General features: G+C 43.7%; 1 protein-coding gene across 1 annotated transcript in view; it reads right to left on the reverse strand.

Moving 5' to 3' along the window:
• The window catches only part of LOC123366211 (protein eyes shut homolog), a 95536-nt gene that overhangs the window by 6268 nt on the left and 72154 nt on the right, over positions 1-17114 (reverse strand). Inside the window, exon 7 of the mRNA XM_045009441.1 lies at positions 7871-8032. Within this exon, the coding sequence (XP_044865376.1) occupies positions 7871-8032 (162 nt within the window). The remainder of the gene's footprint in view (positions 1-7870; positions 8033-17114) is intronic.

The following is a 17114-nucleotide window of genomic DNA, read 5'->3' on the forward strand; positions in this document are numbered from 1 at the left end:
TCAGGACCTCTGGAGCGAGGATGAAAAGGCTCTCAGCCTAAGCTGCTGAGAGCAGTCAAGCCAGCTCTACAAAAGTGCCAGCCCATCCAAGGGGAAACCATGTCCTGGTTCAATATGCCAATATGACAGTGGTCACAAATTTAAACAACCAAGGGGCAATAAGGAGTCCGGCACTGTGTGTGGAAGCAATGGAGATAATGAAGTGGGCAGAACAGTTCCTCCTTTTTCCCAGAGCAATCCACATCATATGGAATCTGAATGAAAAGACAGGCTCAGCTAGTGCAGGGTCAACAACTCCAAGTGGTGCCCGACTCTGGAGATTTTCAGTTTCATCTTTTAGTCTCCCTTCAACCACTCTGTTCGCAAATCATACAAATGCGAAGAGGTCAAAATACTTCACAAGGGAGGCAGAGCACAGATCCATGGGGACAGATGCCTTATCACCCAGTTGGCCTCAAGGCCTACTTTACATGATTCCACTCTCTGTTACTTGGGAAAGGTGGTCCAGAAAATAAAAGAACAGGCAACAGTAATACTGATAACTTCCCATTGGCCAAGGAGACCTTGATTCTCAAACCTGATAGAGCTGACACTGTAGCCCCCACTCCACCATCCATGGAGACCAGACAGCCTCTCACAAAGTCCTCTTCTTCATCCAGACCTCAAACAATTTTAACTAACAGCCTGACTATTGAGAGGGAGGCACTAAAAGGTCTCAGTCTGTCCTTCATAATCATTAAGAGATTATTTTAATCTAGGAGAGTATCAACACTAAAAGGGTACTACTATGTGTGATCCAGATTCAACAAGTGGTACCAACAGCACAATGCAAATTCAGGAATGCCAACCATTCTGCACTTTCTCCAAAAAGGCATAGACAGAGGCCTTCAGCCCAGTACCGTTGCGCATCAGTTGTCTGCTCTTAGTAGTGTGCTATTCATAGGATCCTAAGGCTCCTTGGAAGACAATCCACAGGTAGCATTCCTTGGGGCTGTCTGATTAGCCAGACTGGCAGTCAGGCAACTCTTTCCAAAATGGAACCTACTGCTAGTTTTTAGGGCTCTGACAAGCCATCATTTTGAGCCTCTGACTTCAGTGTCAGACTTTTATTTATCCGTTGACTTGTTTCTTAACTGTCACATGTGAATGTCAGAGCTGTGACAGCCTTATCTATTCAGGAACCTTAATTAATTGATTAGCCTTGTTAGAGTTGGTATTGCAACACCCATTTTTTCATGTTCTCTGTGTATATATAGACCTTCCTACTGTATTTTCCACTGATCTCAGCACCCCACATGTGGGAGACAGGTGGGCTCTCCACCAGCTCAGAACATGATAGCACAGAGGGAAATATTAAGGGGGAAATGGAGAAAGGCTACTGGCTCAGCACTTGTGTGGATGGATCCAATATCCTGGAAATTAAAATGGGGATAATAGCAGAGCTGTGACCAGTGCAGCAGCTGTAAAAGGTCATGAAGAGCTTGCCCTGAAGCCTGAGGATCCCAGATTGATGAGGAAATTGTGCCTTCAGCTTTCTGTACTACAGCTGTATAAAGCCTGATTGCTTTGGCTTTATGTGGGATTTGTAAATGTCACCACACGCATAAGGGTTTGAACACCATAAATATATTTTGATTACAATTTGGGCAGGACTTGGGTACATCATATTTCAGGCTGGCAAGTACAGTAGTGATACTTAAACTTAGATAATTTAGTGTCTACTGTTAGATAACTATTTGTAATACTCATGGTACCCTGTAGTAACTAAAGAATACACATGTTACTATATCTATTGATGTGCGGGAAAAGTGCTTAAGTACTGGAGATTTTCTGGCCTGTATTTACTGGCCTTCAAAATTTTTAACTGTATTATGAAAAGTACAGGTAGAAGTTGATTTACTTGTTATACAATGTGAACACCTAACTGCTGCTACAATAACACAATCTTGAAAATTAGCTTTCCTAAATCTTTTAAAACTGCATAAGATCTAGCAAAAATTCAGCTGTGACTGACAAATTAATTTTTTTTTTTACTTTAAACAATAGTATAATAATGGTGTGGGTGGTAGCTGGGATTGTCACATTGAACTACTAGAAGCAAGCCTATTCAGAAAGTTTGCAGGTCACATATTTAGGTGAATATAAAAATTATATTTGACCTGCCACCAGTTTTCATTTGGCCATTTGTTCCTTTACTGGGGTTCAAGTATTTGGGGGATGGTGTGGAGACTGAAAGAAAGTGAAGCAAAGAGTGCATTCCAAGAGCTACCCTAGTTCATGGGTCTTAAGCCTGCTAGGACTACTTCTACGGGTGACTGCATTGCAAGCTGGGGTGTGATTCCCCGCACAAAGAGACATACTTGCATGAGCAAGGGGCCAGGCAAGCTGTCCCCAGGATGTGACTACGATCTCAATGGCCGTGTAGTTGAGGTGGCTAGCTTGTTCCTCATCTTGCACTTCCACAGCTGCATTCTGTTTTTAGCTTGTTAACTTGAGAGCAAGCACAAGTATGGCTATGCAAGGTGGGAATCACATCGCCCAACTCAAAGCGTACATACCCTAAGGCTGCAAAGGTAGGACTGTCTCCATATGCCCACTCAATCTTTGCTCTCTGCTGACTACTCTGGTTATTGTAACATACATTCAGAGAAAATCAGATTAGGATAACAAAACTTTATTTCATGCTATCATGGGGCAATGACATTTATCCCTCCTGCCTTAGACTGGATTCAAACCAGTGGCCTACAAGAGACAAACTGTAAACTGGTATTTTTAACTATTGAATGAAGAGCCCACCTACAGCAATGTTAATTTTTAGAGTAGACTGTTGTGAAAATATAAATCAATCAGGATGGGCAGTGGGCACTTATGGAAGGACTATTTATGGTTTCAGTGCACCCTAGACAAGCATAATAGTGTGTTCTGTGTGTATACAAAAGCACACAGAGTTAATGCTCAGTTTCTAAAAATCCTTAAAGTAAAGTAAGAATATCCCACAGCTTGATTGTGAATAGCCCCCCGCCACATGGAGCTCTTCCCTCAGAGGGATCTGTGCAGAGGCGAGAAGGCTGGACCAATGGTGCAGTAAGGAAGGATGATATCTTCCTATCAGCTTTGCAATCGTCCCCTAGCATGACAGTTCAGCTTCTCATGCTGTATTAAATATCTACTGCCAGGGCATGGTGGAATGGGGAGGGGCAATGGGAGCTAGCATCCCTACATTGGAAATATTGTGTGGGCTGATCTATATTTTTGCCCTCTTAGTTGTTCCACTATACATAGTGGGACCCAATGTTACCTATAAACTGTATGGAGAGACAGAAGCAAGAGCGTTATCCAGAGGGGCTGAAGTGGCTGTCACAGGGCTGGGATTTGGTCTACAGACCAAGTAGGAACTAGGGTGATTGTGGTAGGAATGGGACCAACTACCCCTGCAGCTGGTGAGAGAGAAACAAACCGCCAGGCCCCCACCTTCCAGTTTGGAGCTGTCACTTCCTACTCTCCTCCAACTTGGTCCCAGTAACAGCCTCTGCAGACCACCCACTCTGCTATTCCTTAGTTCCTCCATTAAAACTGAGCTTCCACCATCTCTGGCTGCAGCCCACCGTCTCCTGCAGTTCTGCATGTGAGCTGTCCCCTTCTCTCTGCTATTTCTGGAAGCAGTTCACCATTGCAGCCTGGAGTCAGTACTTGACCATGCCCTCTCATGGAGCCTCCCAGAACATCTGGCTTTGCAGCACCAGTCAGTGGCAGTTTGCTTTGCTTCCAACTGCTTTCTTGCCAACTTTGATTTTTTAAAAGCCTTTCAGGCAGCAGCAAGTACTTCAAGCTCTACCCTCCTTTTCCCATAAGTTGGCAGCATGTTGGTTTCAATGACCTGGATCTGCTGCTGCAATGCCTCCCCTGGGGGACTCTTCTGTTCCTTCTCAGGTATAGCACAGCAGACCTGCAAATGCTAGGTAGAGCACTACTGTGATTTAGTCTATGAGGCAGCTTTAGCAGGCTCAGAAAAGGGTCATTTATCCGCTGGCTTGAGGCATGGGGTTCAAGGTCAGACCAGCATCTGAGGGCATCCCTTCTCTCATGTAGCCACCACACCTCCACTGCAGAAAGGTGTGAGCTGATAGCCTCATGGAGATGGTCTGGGGGGATGCTATTCAACCAAATCCTTAGGGGGTAAGTTCTGCAGCAACCCACATCTGCAAGAAAAAGCCTCGTAAATCCCCTTTGCTTCCCACCACACACAGTTTTTTAGCACCCTCGGGAAAGAAACAGGCTCCCAACTCCAAGATGAGTTAGGGATTCTTCTGAAAAGACACCCACACAAAATGTAGGCATTAGATTCAGAGGAGAAGGATGCAGAGAGAGAGAGATAGCCAAAGAGATTAAGGCTCTTGGTAGAAAGGCCAAAAGAGACCCTGCTCTGGCCACAGCCATATTGGAACTTTGTGAAAAAGGGGAAAAGAGGCCACAAAACTTGAAAACACACAAAGGGAAAGAAAATATTAAAAGGCTGAGCAATACTTGTCCATGTGCTCAGATTCTACCTTCTTTAGTGAGGGAGGACAGCTTTCTGATTTGGGCTCAGAATATGGCAAACAGGAAAAAAAAACAGGAAAGGATTCTCCCTACCCCACCCCATTTCCACCCAGCTCCCCTCAAAATTTGTTTCTGGGTTCAGGAAAATAGCATCCACTGTTTAGATCCAGCCTGACAATGAGGTTTTAGATGAGAAGGCAAAGGGCAAAGTCTCGTCAGCTAAATCTCAGCCTAAACCAGCAATACTCCTTCACTCTTCCTTTGAATCAGAGATTAAAGGAAATGCCTTAAGTAGCCATCCAATCAAATTTTAAAAGATGCAAGCACCAAATAAAAAAATAAATAAAAAAGCACCACCCTAAAATTACAGAGATACCAAAGGTAGATTCTGTGGTGGCATCACTAGCAAAGGATATGATAATTGCTTCAGGAAGGGATTTTTCCCCCCTTCACAAGGACACAACAGACAGGAAGGTGGAAGACTCAGGAGGGATTTTAAGTCATCTTCAGCAACTCTCAGTTGTCTGGGACAGTACCTCCTTTGCCAGAACCATGATGTCCTGGCTGGCTAACATAAAAGACCTAGACAACAGAGCCCATCTTGATTACAGGTCCATCCTTAAGAAAATATCCCTGGCAAAGATGGTTGTTGCAGAGACCTCAATGGACAAGACGATCTTCTCAGATAGGGCCATGGCAACCATCTGAACAGCCAGGTGCCACATTTGGCCTAGGGTGACCAGATGTCCCGATTTTATAGGGACAGTCCCGACATTTGGGGCATTTTTTAATATGGGATCCTATTACCCCCCATCTCAATTTTTCACATTTCCTGTGTGGTCACCCTAATTTGGCCAAATACCCCTGGACTGAAGACACCCACTCCAAACAAATCCTGAGCACTTCTAAATTCATGAGTTCTCTCTTTAGAGAAAAATATATAGACAACACATCCAAACTGAAGTATTCCCTTCCATCTCCACCCAGTGCCTCAAGAAAGGACTACAGGGACAACAGCAGATAGCAACATTTCTTTCATCCATCCTTGTTGCAGAAGTCCCAAAGGAAGGACGGCATATATGTCATAGGAAAACTCTAAGACTGTGGCAGCAACATCACAGGTGGCAGCAATGCCTCTAGGAGCTCAGTATGACAACAAAAACCTGTGTCTCCAGCCCAGTCTGAAGCTCAGAAGCAGACTAGTAACAACCCCTGTACGACTGTGCCAGTGAAGACAGCCTATGTGTCACTAGCACCTCTAAATTAGTTATGAAGTCAGAGATGATTTCTTTTCAAGAACAGTCCATTGTAGTGAGAGAGGAGAATAGAAAAGAGAAGCTTTTCAATTTTTCCCCATTAGACAAGGAATTTTCTAAAATTCCTTGTGCTTTGTGCAACCAATTCATTTATTAAATCTTATATAACTAGGTAAAAAGAACAGGCATTATATAAAGTGCTTTGTAAACTAATCTGCAAAAGAAAGCCCTTTCACATCTGTTGGCTGCTAAGAATACTTCTGAGTCTTTCATTAGTCTAATTCTGTCTGGAGTTGATGGGATTATATGAAGGCATATGTAAAGAGCTTGGAAGATTAGCTTTTTCGAAACCCTTCAAAACTTCAGAGCAATGAGAATGAGGGATATGAAAGTTGTAAAGCAATTAAATTACTCCATAGACAGCAACTTTTGTTAAGGGGAAGGGGAAGTATTTTTTGGGAAAAACATTTGAAATGAAATTTGTATGGCTCAGGATGATGGTTTTAAGAAATGTTCTCTCCTGAACAGACTAAACATTCTCACTAATAGCAATAGAAATAGAGCATATTCATGCTAACCAGTTGCAGCCTAATTTAAAATGGCTGTAGAATCTCTTAGTGCACTCACTTTTATCCTTCCAAAGGGGTGGTTACTTTCTGTCTGTATTAGCTACTATCACGGCCTTTGACTTTTTTGATTTCTTTTGAGCTAGATAAATTGTGGGTTTTTTTTTCTTTTTCTCTATTTTTCTGAGACATCTTTTGACACATGAAATTGTTTAGTTTGAATGGGAGGAAATTATTCATGTAGAATCCCAGACTGTTTTTTTAACTATAAACCTACAAAAGATACCTAGTAGAAAATAGGATTCTTAGCAAAAAATATATTCGTGTTACACATTGTACCATCAATTTTCTTTGAAAATGCATTTCTATATTGGGGTCATAATTTGAACAGGTGGTGCTGTTATTGTCTGATGCCCATATCAATCTCACCTGGCAGTAGCCCATTAAGACATCTGTGTAGGGAATGAGAAGGTGGTAATATTTGTGCATGTGGCTGAGCATGTTTATTGAAAATTCTAAAATCCTTTAGGCTTTGAACAAAGGAACCTAAAAATATGACAAACTATTTATTTATTTTCCAGTACATAAATCCCTATTTCTGCATAACTTAGTGTTTGACATCCAGTTGGGAAGTTTTTCACCAGTGCTTTAATGTTAATAATAGCTTATGCAGTGATATGAGAAGTTTCTGTCTAAAATCATGAAAGACACTAGAGGAATGTACTATAAAGTTAAAATATATAAATAAAGTAATTTTCCATATACAGTTAAAAGACTAGATTTGAAAATTTATATACAGGGCTTGGCAAATAAGATTTTATGCCATACTGTTTTAATAACGTGATTGTAACTTACCAAGGTTTTAAAATATTTTATATATAGTAAAACAGTTGTACTTGTCTACTTCTAATTGTATCATTCTGCCTGTCTAGCAAGTACAGGACTCAGATGGTTTTACTGAGGTAAATATTTTTCTAGCAACAGCAAACTTGTCAGCATTGATCCATCTTTAGGTATAATAAATACTTAAACTCTCCATGAACTTCACGAGCTCTCTGTATTCCATTTACTTTCTCTGAGCTTCATTTCAGCTAACTTCTGCATTTCCTTATTTTTGGTGTCTTAAAAATATGGGCCAAATCTTCAGTTGATGTAAATTGGCATAACTTCATTGTCGCCTATGGAGCTATGCAAGAGTACAGCAGCTGAGGGGCTGGATCCAATGTCTATATTTAAATCCTTCAATGTATATTTGTTGGTCCATCTCCATTAAGACAAAAAAAGTACATGCTTGCTTTGGATCCGCCCGAAACTTGTTACATTATGCCACTTTTTAAGAGCCTGGTTGAAAAGTTCAAAAGCCACTGGCACTCAAATGGACATTGAACACTAATATGAAGACTGAACATTTGTACTGTTTACATTTATGGTTTTTTTTCTTTTTAAAGAAAGGACCCTCCTGTATGATACAGACCCAGTGCTTGTGGACAGAGCCCTGAATGTCCTTACCTGATCGAGGGCTAAGGTGCTGGGCAGTATAAAAAAGGATACCGTCTGCAGAAAGAGGTTGAAATTGTAGTTGGATGTGAGTCTTGTGTCGGATATGAAAGGAAGCAAATGACATCCACGATGATTCATTACTTCTGAAAGATGCATCGCTTATGGATAAGGCTGGAAAATACAGGAAGGAAAAATATCTTTTATAAAAAGGTTGGGTTTTATTTAGTGGAGGGGAATCTGTCATGGTAGAACTGATTCTCTGTAGCCTTTTTACATTGTTCATAAGTGCAATATTTTCAGTTAGTCTCCTTCCACAAGACTAAACATAACCTGAGCACAGATTTGAAATCAATAGCAAGAGGATCCCATGCCATTTTATTTTTTTGGTACATTATTTTCAATAAGATGTCCAAGTCCATGGTCCTCATGGTGAAATTAATACATAATGGAAACTCTGTAGACTTCAGTGAAATTTAGGTATAATTTAAAAATCTTTTAAATGTTAAATATTAAGCTATTTTTTCCAGGAGTACAAATAAGCAATGCCTTCTTCCATATGCAGAAGCAAATTTTAATATAGGAATTTTTCTGACAATTAAAAAGTACTTTTGGATAATTACACTGAACCACTCTGTAGCTCAAATTATTCTACATTATACTGGCATGGAGGAGTCTCAGACAATACAACAGAAGATCTGATGTAGTCTTATGGACTGTACACAGGTCTGTTACTCTGATTTGTTATTGTCCTTAGTAGTCATCTTCCCTATGCCCACAATAAACATGGCTGGATCAACCGCTTTCACCCAGTTCTGTTTATGCTGCTCTAAACTGTTTCAGCTTTTCTTCCAGTGAAAAGATAGCCATTATTAAAAATTTGAGACATAATTAGGTTAATCATTGGACAAATCAGTATAATAACTTGAGGATCCCTGCTGTACAGATAGTAATAATGATATCTCACCTTGGTCTTTAGCTTCATACTTATTTTTTTGTATAGGTTGTAGTTATTAACTTTGAGGAAATGCCCTCAATTTATCAACTAAATAATTCACATCTTTGTAACGATACAGAAAAAATGTCAGGTTCTGATCCCAATTACACCAGAGTTACTTTGGATTTACATTGGTATAACTGTGATCAAAATCTGATCATCTCGGTTTAATACATACAAACATATTAAACAAATGAACATGCCCCACGGCACAGATACCATGGTGGTAGACCTAGTATACAAATCTAGATAGAGTATATAGTTAGGAATATTTTTATGTCACAAATATAAAGTTTCTGGACACTATACTAGAAAGATGACACCTCAATGATGAAGACATGCTCCCAAGAGTAGCAATTATTAGTTAATAATTAGCAGTAATAAAAGCTGCCAACCAGATTTAATATAATATATGCCTTTAAAATACACCATGAAAACAGAAACAACCAGGAGTCCGGTGGCACCTTAAAGACTAACAGATTTATTTGGGCATAAGCTTTCATGGGTAAAAAACCTCACTTCTTCAGATGCATGGAGTGAAAGTTACAGATGCAGGCATTATATAATGACACGTGAAGAGAAGGGAGTACCTCACACATGGAGAACCAGTGCTGACAGGGCCAATTCAATCAGGGTGGATGTAGTTCACTCCCAATAATAGATGGGGAGGTATCAGTTCCAGGAGAGGCAAAGCTGCTTCTGTAATGAGCCAGCCACTCCCAGTTCCTATTCAAGTTCAAATTAATGGTGTTAAATTTGCAAATGAATTTTAGTTCTGCTGTTTCTCTTTGAAGTCTGTTTCTGAAGGTTTTTTTGTTCAAGAATAGTGACTTTTAAATCTGTTATAGAATGTCCAGGGAGATTGAAGTTTTCACTTACTGGCTTTTGTATGTTACCATTCTTGATGCCCAATTTGTGTCCATTTATTCTTTTACGTAGGAACTGTTCGGTTTGGCCAATGTATATGGCAGAGGGGCATTGTTAGCACATGATGGCATATATAACGTAGACCTGCAGGTGAATGAACCTTTGATGGTGTGGCTGATGTGGTTGGGTCCTCTGATGGTGTCACCAGAGTAGATATGGGGACAGAGTAGGCAACGAGGTTTGCTACAGGGATTGGTTCCTGGGTTGGTGTTTCTGTGGTGTGGTGTGTAGTTGCTGGTGAGTATTTGCTTCAGGTTGGGGGTTGTCTGTAAGCGAGGACTGGCCTGCCTCCCAAGGTCTGTGAGAATGAGGGATTGTTTTCCAGGATACGTTGTAGATCATTGATAATGCACTGGGGAGGTTTTAGCTGGGGGCTGTACGTGATGGCCAGTGGTGTTCTGTTATTTTCTTTGTTGGGCCCGTCCTGTAGTAGGTGATTTCTGGGTACCCGTCTCGCTCTGTCAATCTGTTTTCTCTCTTTCCTACATGGGTATTGTAGTTTTAAGAATGCTTGATAAAGATCTTGTAGGTGTTTGTCTCTGTCTGAGGGATTGGCGCAACTTCGGATGTATCTTAGGGCTTGGCTGTAGACAATGGATCATGTGATGTGTCCTGGATGGAAGCTGGAGGCATGTAGGTAAGTGTAGTGGTCAGTAGGTTTCCAGTATAGGGTGGTGGTTATGTGACCATCACTTATTAGCACTGTAGTGTCCAGGAAGTGGATCTCTTGTGTGGCCTGGTCCAGGCTGAGGTTGATGGTGGGGTGGAAATTGTTGAAATCCAGGTGGAATTCTTCAAGGGCCTCCTTTCCGTGGGTTTATATGATGAAGATGTCATCAGTGTAGTGCAAGTAGAGGAGGGGCACTAGGAGACGAGAGCTGAGCTGAATGTTGGCATACTGTGGGGCCATGCAGGTACCCATAGCAGTGCCACTGACCTGAAGGTATAAGTTGTCCCCAAATCTGAAATGGTTGTGGGTGAGGAACTGAAATTCATTTGCAAATTTAACACCATTAATTTGGGCTTGAATAGGGACTGGGAGTGACTGGCTCATTATAGAAGTAGCTTTGCCTCTCCTGGAATTGACACCTCCTCATCTATTATTGGGAATGATCTACATCCACCCTGATTGAATTGGTCCTGTCAACACTGGTTCTCCACTTGTGAGGTACTCCCTTTTCTTCATGTGTCATTATATAATGGCTGCATCTGTAACTTTCACTCCATGCATCTAAGGAAGTGAGGTTTTTTTACCCACGAAAGCTTATGCCCAAATAAATCTGTTAGTCTTTAAGGTGCCACTGAACTCCTTGTTGTTTTTGCGGATACAGACTAACATGGCTACCCCCGATACATGAAAACAGAGTACAAAAGGTAGAATGAAAGGCTATTAAAAAAATCTCCCTGTTCTGGAGTTTCTAGTCCTTGGTTTTACAATATGTAATAAATAGTAGTTTCCATTATCAGTTTAGTAAACAATCATCATGCTGGTTTTTGTTTAACAGTCACTCTTGTTTTTAAATATATGTTCTTTGTTTTCCCCAGGGTTTCAGAACTATTCTTCTGTTAGAAAAAATATTCACAGCCTGAATTATATGGAGAAGATCTATGTTGTAAGAGTCAACCCTATGTTTAAATATGTTGCTTTTCAAATGGAGACATTGGGGAAAGAGTATACAGATCAACTGTGTCTGGCTGTCAGTGTGAGGGACCCAGTTTTGCTTTGAGTTTAGTTCAGTCCGTCCTCCCTAGGGTGTCAGCAAGGACTGTGGATGCAAACGGCTCAACTCCAGGGGGTGGAGAGTTTCACTGCTATTTAGTATCCTCTTTTGGACAATGGAACTGCATTGAGGGGCTCTGGAAGCTGGACACAGACAGACTATATTGAATAAAAATGGCTATGATACAGGGCCTTTGAGGAGAGAGTGTATAAGGATGGAAAAGTAGTGATTTCAAAGGACCACACAAAGAACACAGAAGATCCATGATTTTTTATTTTTCAAAAAAGGAGTAGAATATTTCATTTTACATATCTTATGCTGACACTTCTGAGATAAGCATTTATTTCTATTAGTGTAAAATAAATTCTTTCTAATACAGCTAATATCCAGTCTCAGAAAATAAGCCATTCATGTCATCACAATGCAATAGGCCTAACTAGCTGAAGTATTGGAGTGCTTCGGACCAACCTAAATGCTTGTACATTATCCTGTAAAATGAGCTACTGCATGCATGAAAATTATGTGATTTGACATATTAATGGAAATATGAACCCATATTGCTAAGATCACATGGCTTTAAGTATATTTGAGAACAGAGATGCTCAGGTTAGAGCTTGATGACATTTTTCAGACAACTCATTTGCAAACTGCCAGCACAGAAAAAAAAATCAGTTATTTGCATAGCTCTAGTTTAGAATAACATTCCAGCTTTATAATAACAGTATATTATAAAACTCTTAAGTCAAAAAATAAGACAATGTTGGTTCTTAAATTTATCTTAGGACAGGTATATGCAAAAGTATCATTATGTCAAATGCAGAACTGACTGACTGCTGTGTGCTTAGCAATGCACTTCGCCTATTTTTTTTCTGAGCTTTGAAAATAAGATGTTTGACTGGTGGGACTTAGTGGTAGCAGGATGATTTTTGTACTCAGCATACACATTTGAGAGATATTTTAAACCAAAACAGCTAAGAAAAATGGACTTCTGTGTCAGTCCTTTCAGAGGCCAAGTTTCGCAGGAATAGTGCTTTATCACAATATTGTTCTAATTAGGCCACCAAACATCTCATTATGCAGTTTAATTGCATTTAAAATAAGCACAATGGATATTTAAACAAACACTCCTGTTCCATACCAGACTATGTCTGTAGTTACCAGTAGATAGCTCAAAAAGTAGGTATCTAATGAAGCCAGCACATCTCTAAATGTTATAAAGAGAATTTAACTCTAAATCCCTCTAGACCAATTAGAGTTCCAGGAGCATGTTGTTGCTGCAACTACTATTGCTGAAGCACATTCTTCTTTCCCTTTAGTACTCATTATTATCTGTTAGGTTCCCTGTACTATGCCCTGTTGGCCAATCCTGCCGTGCTCAGAAGTCCTGTCCTGTCCATTGCTATCGTCATTGAGGTCTCTAGGCGATTCTTGCAGCCCAATTCCCAGCAGGTGTAAACAGGGGGTGCTTAAGCACATTCCCAGCACACTGCCTGTGCAGTTTCATTGCAATAGCTTCCTCTGACAGCTCTTTGCCTCAGACCTATTAGCAAGGCCTCTTTCACTAGAATCTTCTCCTGACTCTTGCAACCTTTGAAGCGAGAAGGGTTGGAAGTGATATAATCATAAAAAAGATGGTCACACTGTGGAATCTTGTGTGAAATAAGACAAATAATTGGTAATGAGTTAGGCCCCATGCTCAAAAGAAGTGAACTGGAAAAAGACAGTTACCTTTTTCCGTAACATGTCCTTCGAGATGCATTGCTTATGTCCATGCAAAGTAGGTGTGTGTGCTTGCCACATGCACCGGTGCCAGAAGTTTTTCCCCTCATCAGTATCTGTAGGGGACTGGCTCTGGTGCCCCCTGGAGTGGCGTGTATGCCGACTCCCCCCACCCTTAGGTCCTTGTTGCCAGAAATTCTGACAGTGGAGAAGGAGGGTGGGTTGTGGAATGGACATGAGCAACACATCTCGAAGAACACCAGTTATGGAAAAAGATAACGGTCTTTTCTTCTTAGAGTGCTTGCTGATGTCCATTCAACTTAGGTGACTCCCAAGCAGTACTACTTGGAGATGGGTAGGAGTTCACGGATGCGTAGATTGCAACACAGCTCTGCTGAACCCAGCATCACCTCTGGCCCCCCACTAAGTGATGGCATAGCCAGGGGCGGCTCTAGACATTTCACCGCCCCAAGCATGGCGTCATGCCGCGGGGGGGCGCTCTGCCGCTCGCCGGTCCCGCGGCTCCAGTGGACCTCCCGCAGGCGTCTGTCTGGTCTAGGGCCTTCTACTCTTGAGGATGACCTTCTGGACCCCTTCCAAACAGGCCCGTTCCTCAGGGTTCAGCCACGCAACGTCCACACCATGAGGTAGAGGGACGCGAGATTTGGGTGCAAGAGTCGACAGTGATCCTGTGACAGCAGGTTTGGTCAGTTTGGCAGGGGCCACGGAGGGACTGCTGCCAGGCTCGACAGTGTCCAGAACCAGTGCGGGCAAGGCCACACCAGGGCGATCATGATAACCTGCGCCTTCTCTCTCTTGATTTTTGCTAGGACCTCGCTGATAAGCGGAATCAGAGGGAACGTGTACATCAGGCTTTCTGCGCATGGCAGGAGGAAGGCATCGGAAAGGGAGCCCTGGCCCAGACCCCATCGGAGCAAAACCTGTGGCACCTCCTGTTCTGCCTGGTAGTGAACAAATCCACTTGGGGAGTTCCCCACTTTTGGAAGATCATGCTGGCTACCTCTGGGTGGAGCACCCACTCATGGTGAGAGGAGAAGTCCCTGCTTAGGTGATCTGCTAGCATGTTCTTGGCACCCGGAAGGTGACATTCTTCTAGATGGATTCTGTGGTTGATCCAGAAATTGCGGAGATGGAGTACCTCTTGGCAAAGGGCCGAGGATTGCTCTCCCCCTTGTCCGTTGATGTAGAACATTGAATCTATGTTGTCTGTCAAAACTCTGACCACTCTGCCTGACAGGTGAGGAAGGAAGACCACATATGAGGTCTTTGACATTTATGTGTAGTGTCATTTCCTCTGGGGAGCACATATCCTGGATCTGGAGGGTGCCAAGGTGTGCCCCCCCAGCCAAGGTCCGAGGCGTCTGAAACCAACTTGACTGAGTGAGGAGTGCTGATGAAGGGAACTCCTTTCAGGACTTTCCCGGGGTTGGTCCACCATCACAGTGAGATAAGTACCATCACGGGGATGGTAACAACCTTTTCCAGGTGATCCCTTGACTTAGAGTAGACCATCGCCAGCCATTGCTTCAAGGGTTGCATCTGGAGCCTGGCGTGGTGCACCACATATGTGCACATTGCCACATGACCTTGGAGGCACAGGCAAACCCTAGCGCTCGTCAGGGGAAACGTGGAGACTTCCACGATGAGGTCTGTCAATGCCATGAATCTCTCCAGCGGCAGGAACGCCTTGGAACAGGTCCAGTCAAGCATCGCTCTGATGAACTCAATCCTCCTTACCAGAACTAACGTGGATTTTTTGTTGTTTACGACCAGGCTGAGGCAACGGCAAGTGGCTATCATCCCTTTGGACCTGGGACCTGGAGCTGCCTCTGGTGAGCCAGTTGTTGAGGTACGGGTAGATCTGGACACCCTGATGTCTGAGGTAAGCAGCCACCACTGACATGCACTTTGTAAATACCGGTAGTGCTGTCGCTAGGCTAAATGGGAGGATCACAGACTGACAGTCACTGGGACCTACTGTAAACCAAAGGAAGCGTCTGTGTCCCTTGAAGATAGCGATGTGAAAGCATGCATCCTTCATATTGAGGGCAGCATACCAGTCTTCTGGATCCAGGGAGGGGATGATGGAGGCCAGGGACACCATGGGGAACTTCAGCTTTGTTAGGAAGCGGTTCAAGTCTCGCAGGTCTAGGATAGGTCGCACACCACCATTGGCCTTGGGATTAAAAAGTAACAGGAATAGATCCCCTTGTTCCTGTACTCTGGAGGAACAACCTCCACTGCACCTAGCTGCAGTAACCCCTCTACCTCCTGCATGAGGAGACTCTTGTGAGAAGGGTACCTGAAGAAGGACGGGGAGAGGAGGTGGGAAGGAGGGTAGAAAGTAACTGAAGGGTGTAACCCCATGCCACAGTACTGAGGACCCATCAGCCCGATGTTATAGATGCCCATGTAGGGAGGAAAGGAGAAAGGTGGTTGGCAAAAATAGGGGAGAAAGGATCCTGGGAACAGTCCGGTAGGTCACCCTCGGGCGTACCCTCAAAATGAGTACTTGCCTGCCAGCTTATTGCAGGCCAAGCTCGACTGAGAAGCCTGCGAAGGCTGATGGCTAGGACACCACTTGTAGCCTCTGGATTTCTTATGGGGAGGCTCCTGGCGAGGGTAGCTTCCCTGGCCCTGAGGCTGCTGAGGCTTGAACCACTTGTGGGGAGGGCTGGGAACATACAGTCTCAATGTTTTAAGAGTTGTGCAGGATCTTTGAGGCCATGGAGCTTATTGTCCATCTGTTCTGCAAACAGGGCTTGCCCATTGAAGGCAAGGTCTTGCATTGACTGCTGAGCCTCCATGGATGCACTGGAGAAGAGCAGCCAGGATGCCCAGCGCATAGTGATGGCTGAGGCCAGAGTTCAGGTGGCGGTGTCTGCCACATCTGACGCTGCCTGGAGCATCACTCAGGCCACATTCATGCCCTCCTCTATGATTGCCCTGAACTCCTTCCTAAAAGCCTCAAAATTAGCCATAGGTTGCCAATATGTTAAAGTCATAGCGTTCCAGGAGGGCCTGATGGTTGGCACCCTCAACTGGAGACTAGAGGATGAATAAACCTTACACCCAAACAAATCTAGTCTCTTGGAGTCCTTTATTCCTAGGGGTAGCCCCAGGCTGACCTTGTCGCTCCCTGTGATTAACCGCCTCTACCACTAGGGAGTTGGGAGCAGGGTGGGTGTACAGGTATTCGTTGCCTTTGGATGGCACAAAGTACTTGTGCTCAGCCCTCTTGGAGATGGGGGGAAGGGAGGAAGGAGTTTGCACAGGGCATTGGTGATCTTTCAGACCTCTTCATGAAGGGGCAAAGCCACCCTGGCCAGTGTAGCGGAGCAGAGGACATTGAAGAGAGAGTCTGAGGGCTCCTCTAACTCCTCCTCTAACCTGAAGACTCAGGTTGGCGGCGACCCTCTTCAGTAGTTGCTGGTGTGCCTTAGCGTCACCTGGAGGAACTGGGGGAGGGGGCCTCGTTATAGCCTCGTCTGGTGATGACAAGGAGGATGCTGGTTGTGGAGGACCCTACAGCACCATTGGTGACCCAGTGGCTTGCTCCTCTACTCCCTCTTGGACTTGCGGGGTCCTTGCGCCCAAGGCTTCGTGCACCAGAGGAGGGTGGGAGAGAGAGGCAGCTGGTCTCTGAGGCTCCAGACATCAAGTGGGAGGCCTGGATGAACCCCCACAGGTTCCATGCATACCACGGCGCTGGCCACTGTGCCTAAGGGCACGGGGCCGGTTTTGGTGCCGACAATGTAGCTGTAGCCGGAACTAGGGGCGAGAGATAGCTCAGTGGTTTGAGCATTGGCCTGCTAAACCCAGGGTTGTGAGCTCAATCCTTGATGGGGCCATTTAGGGATCTGGGGCAAAA

This window comes from Mauremys mutica, chromosome 3, assembly GCF_020497125.1.
Source record: "Mauremys mutica isolate MM-2020 ecotype Southern chromosome 3, ASM2049712v1, whole genome shotgun sequence".
Classification (NCBI taxonomy): Eukaryota; Metazoa; Chordata; order Testudines; family Geoemydidae; genus Mauremys; species Mauremys mutica.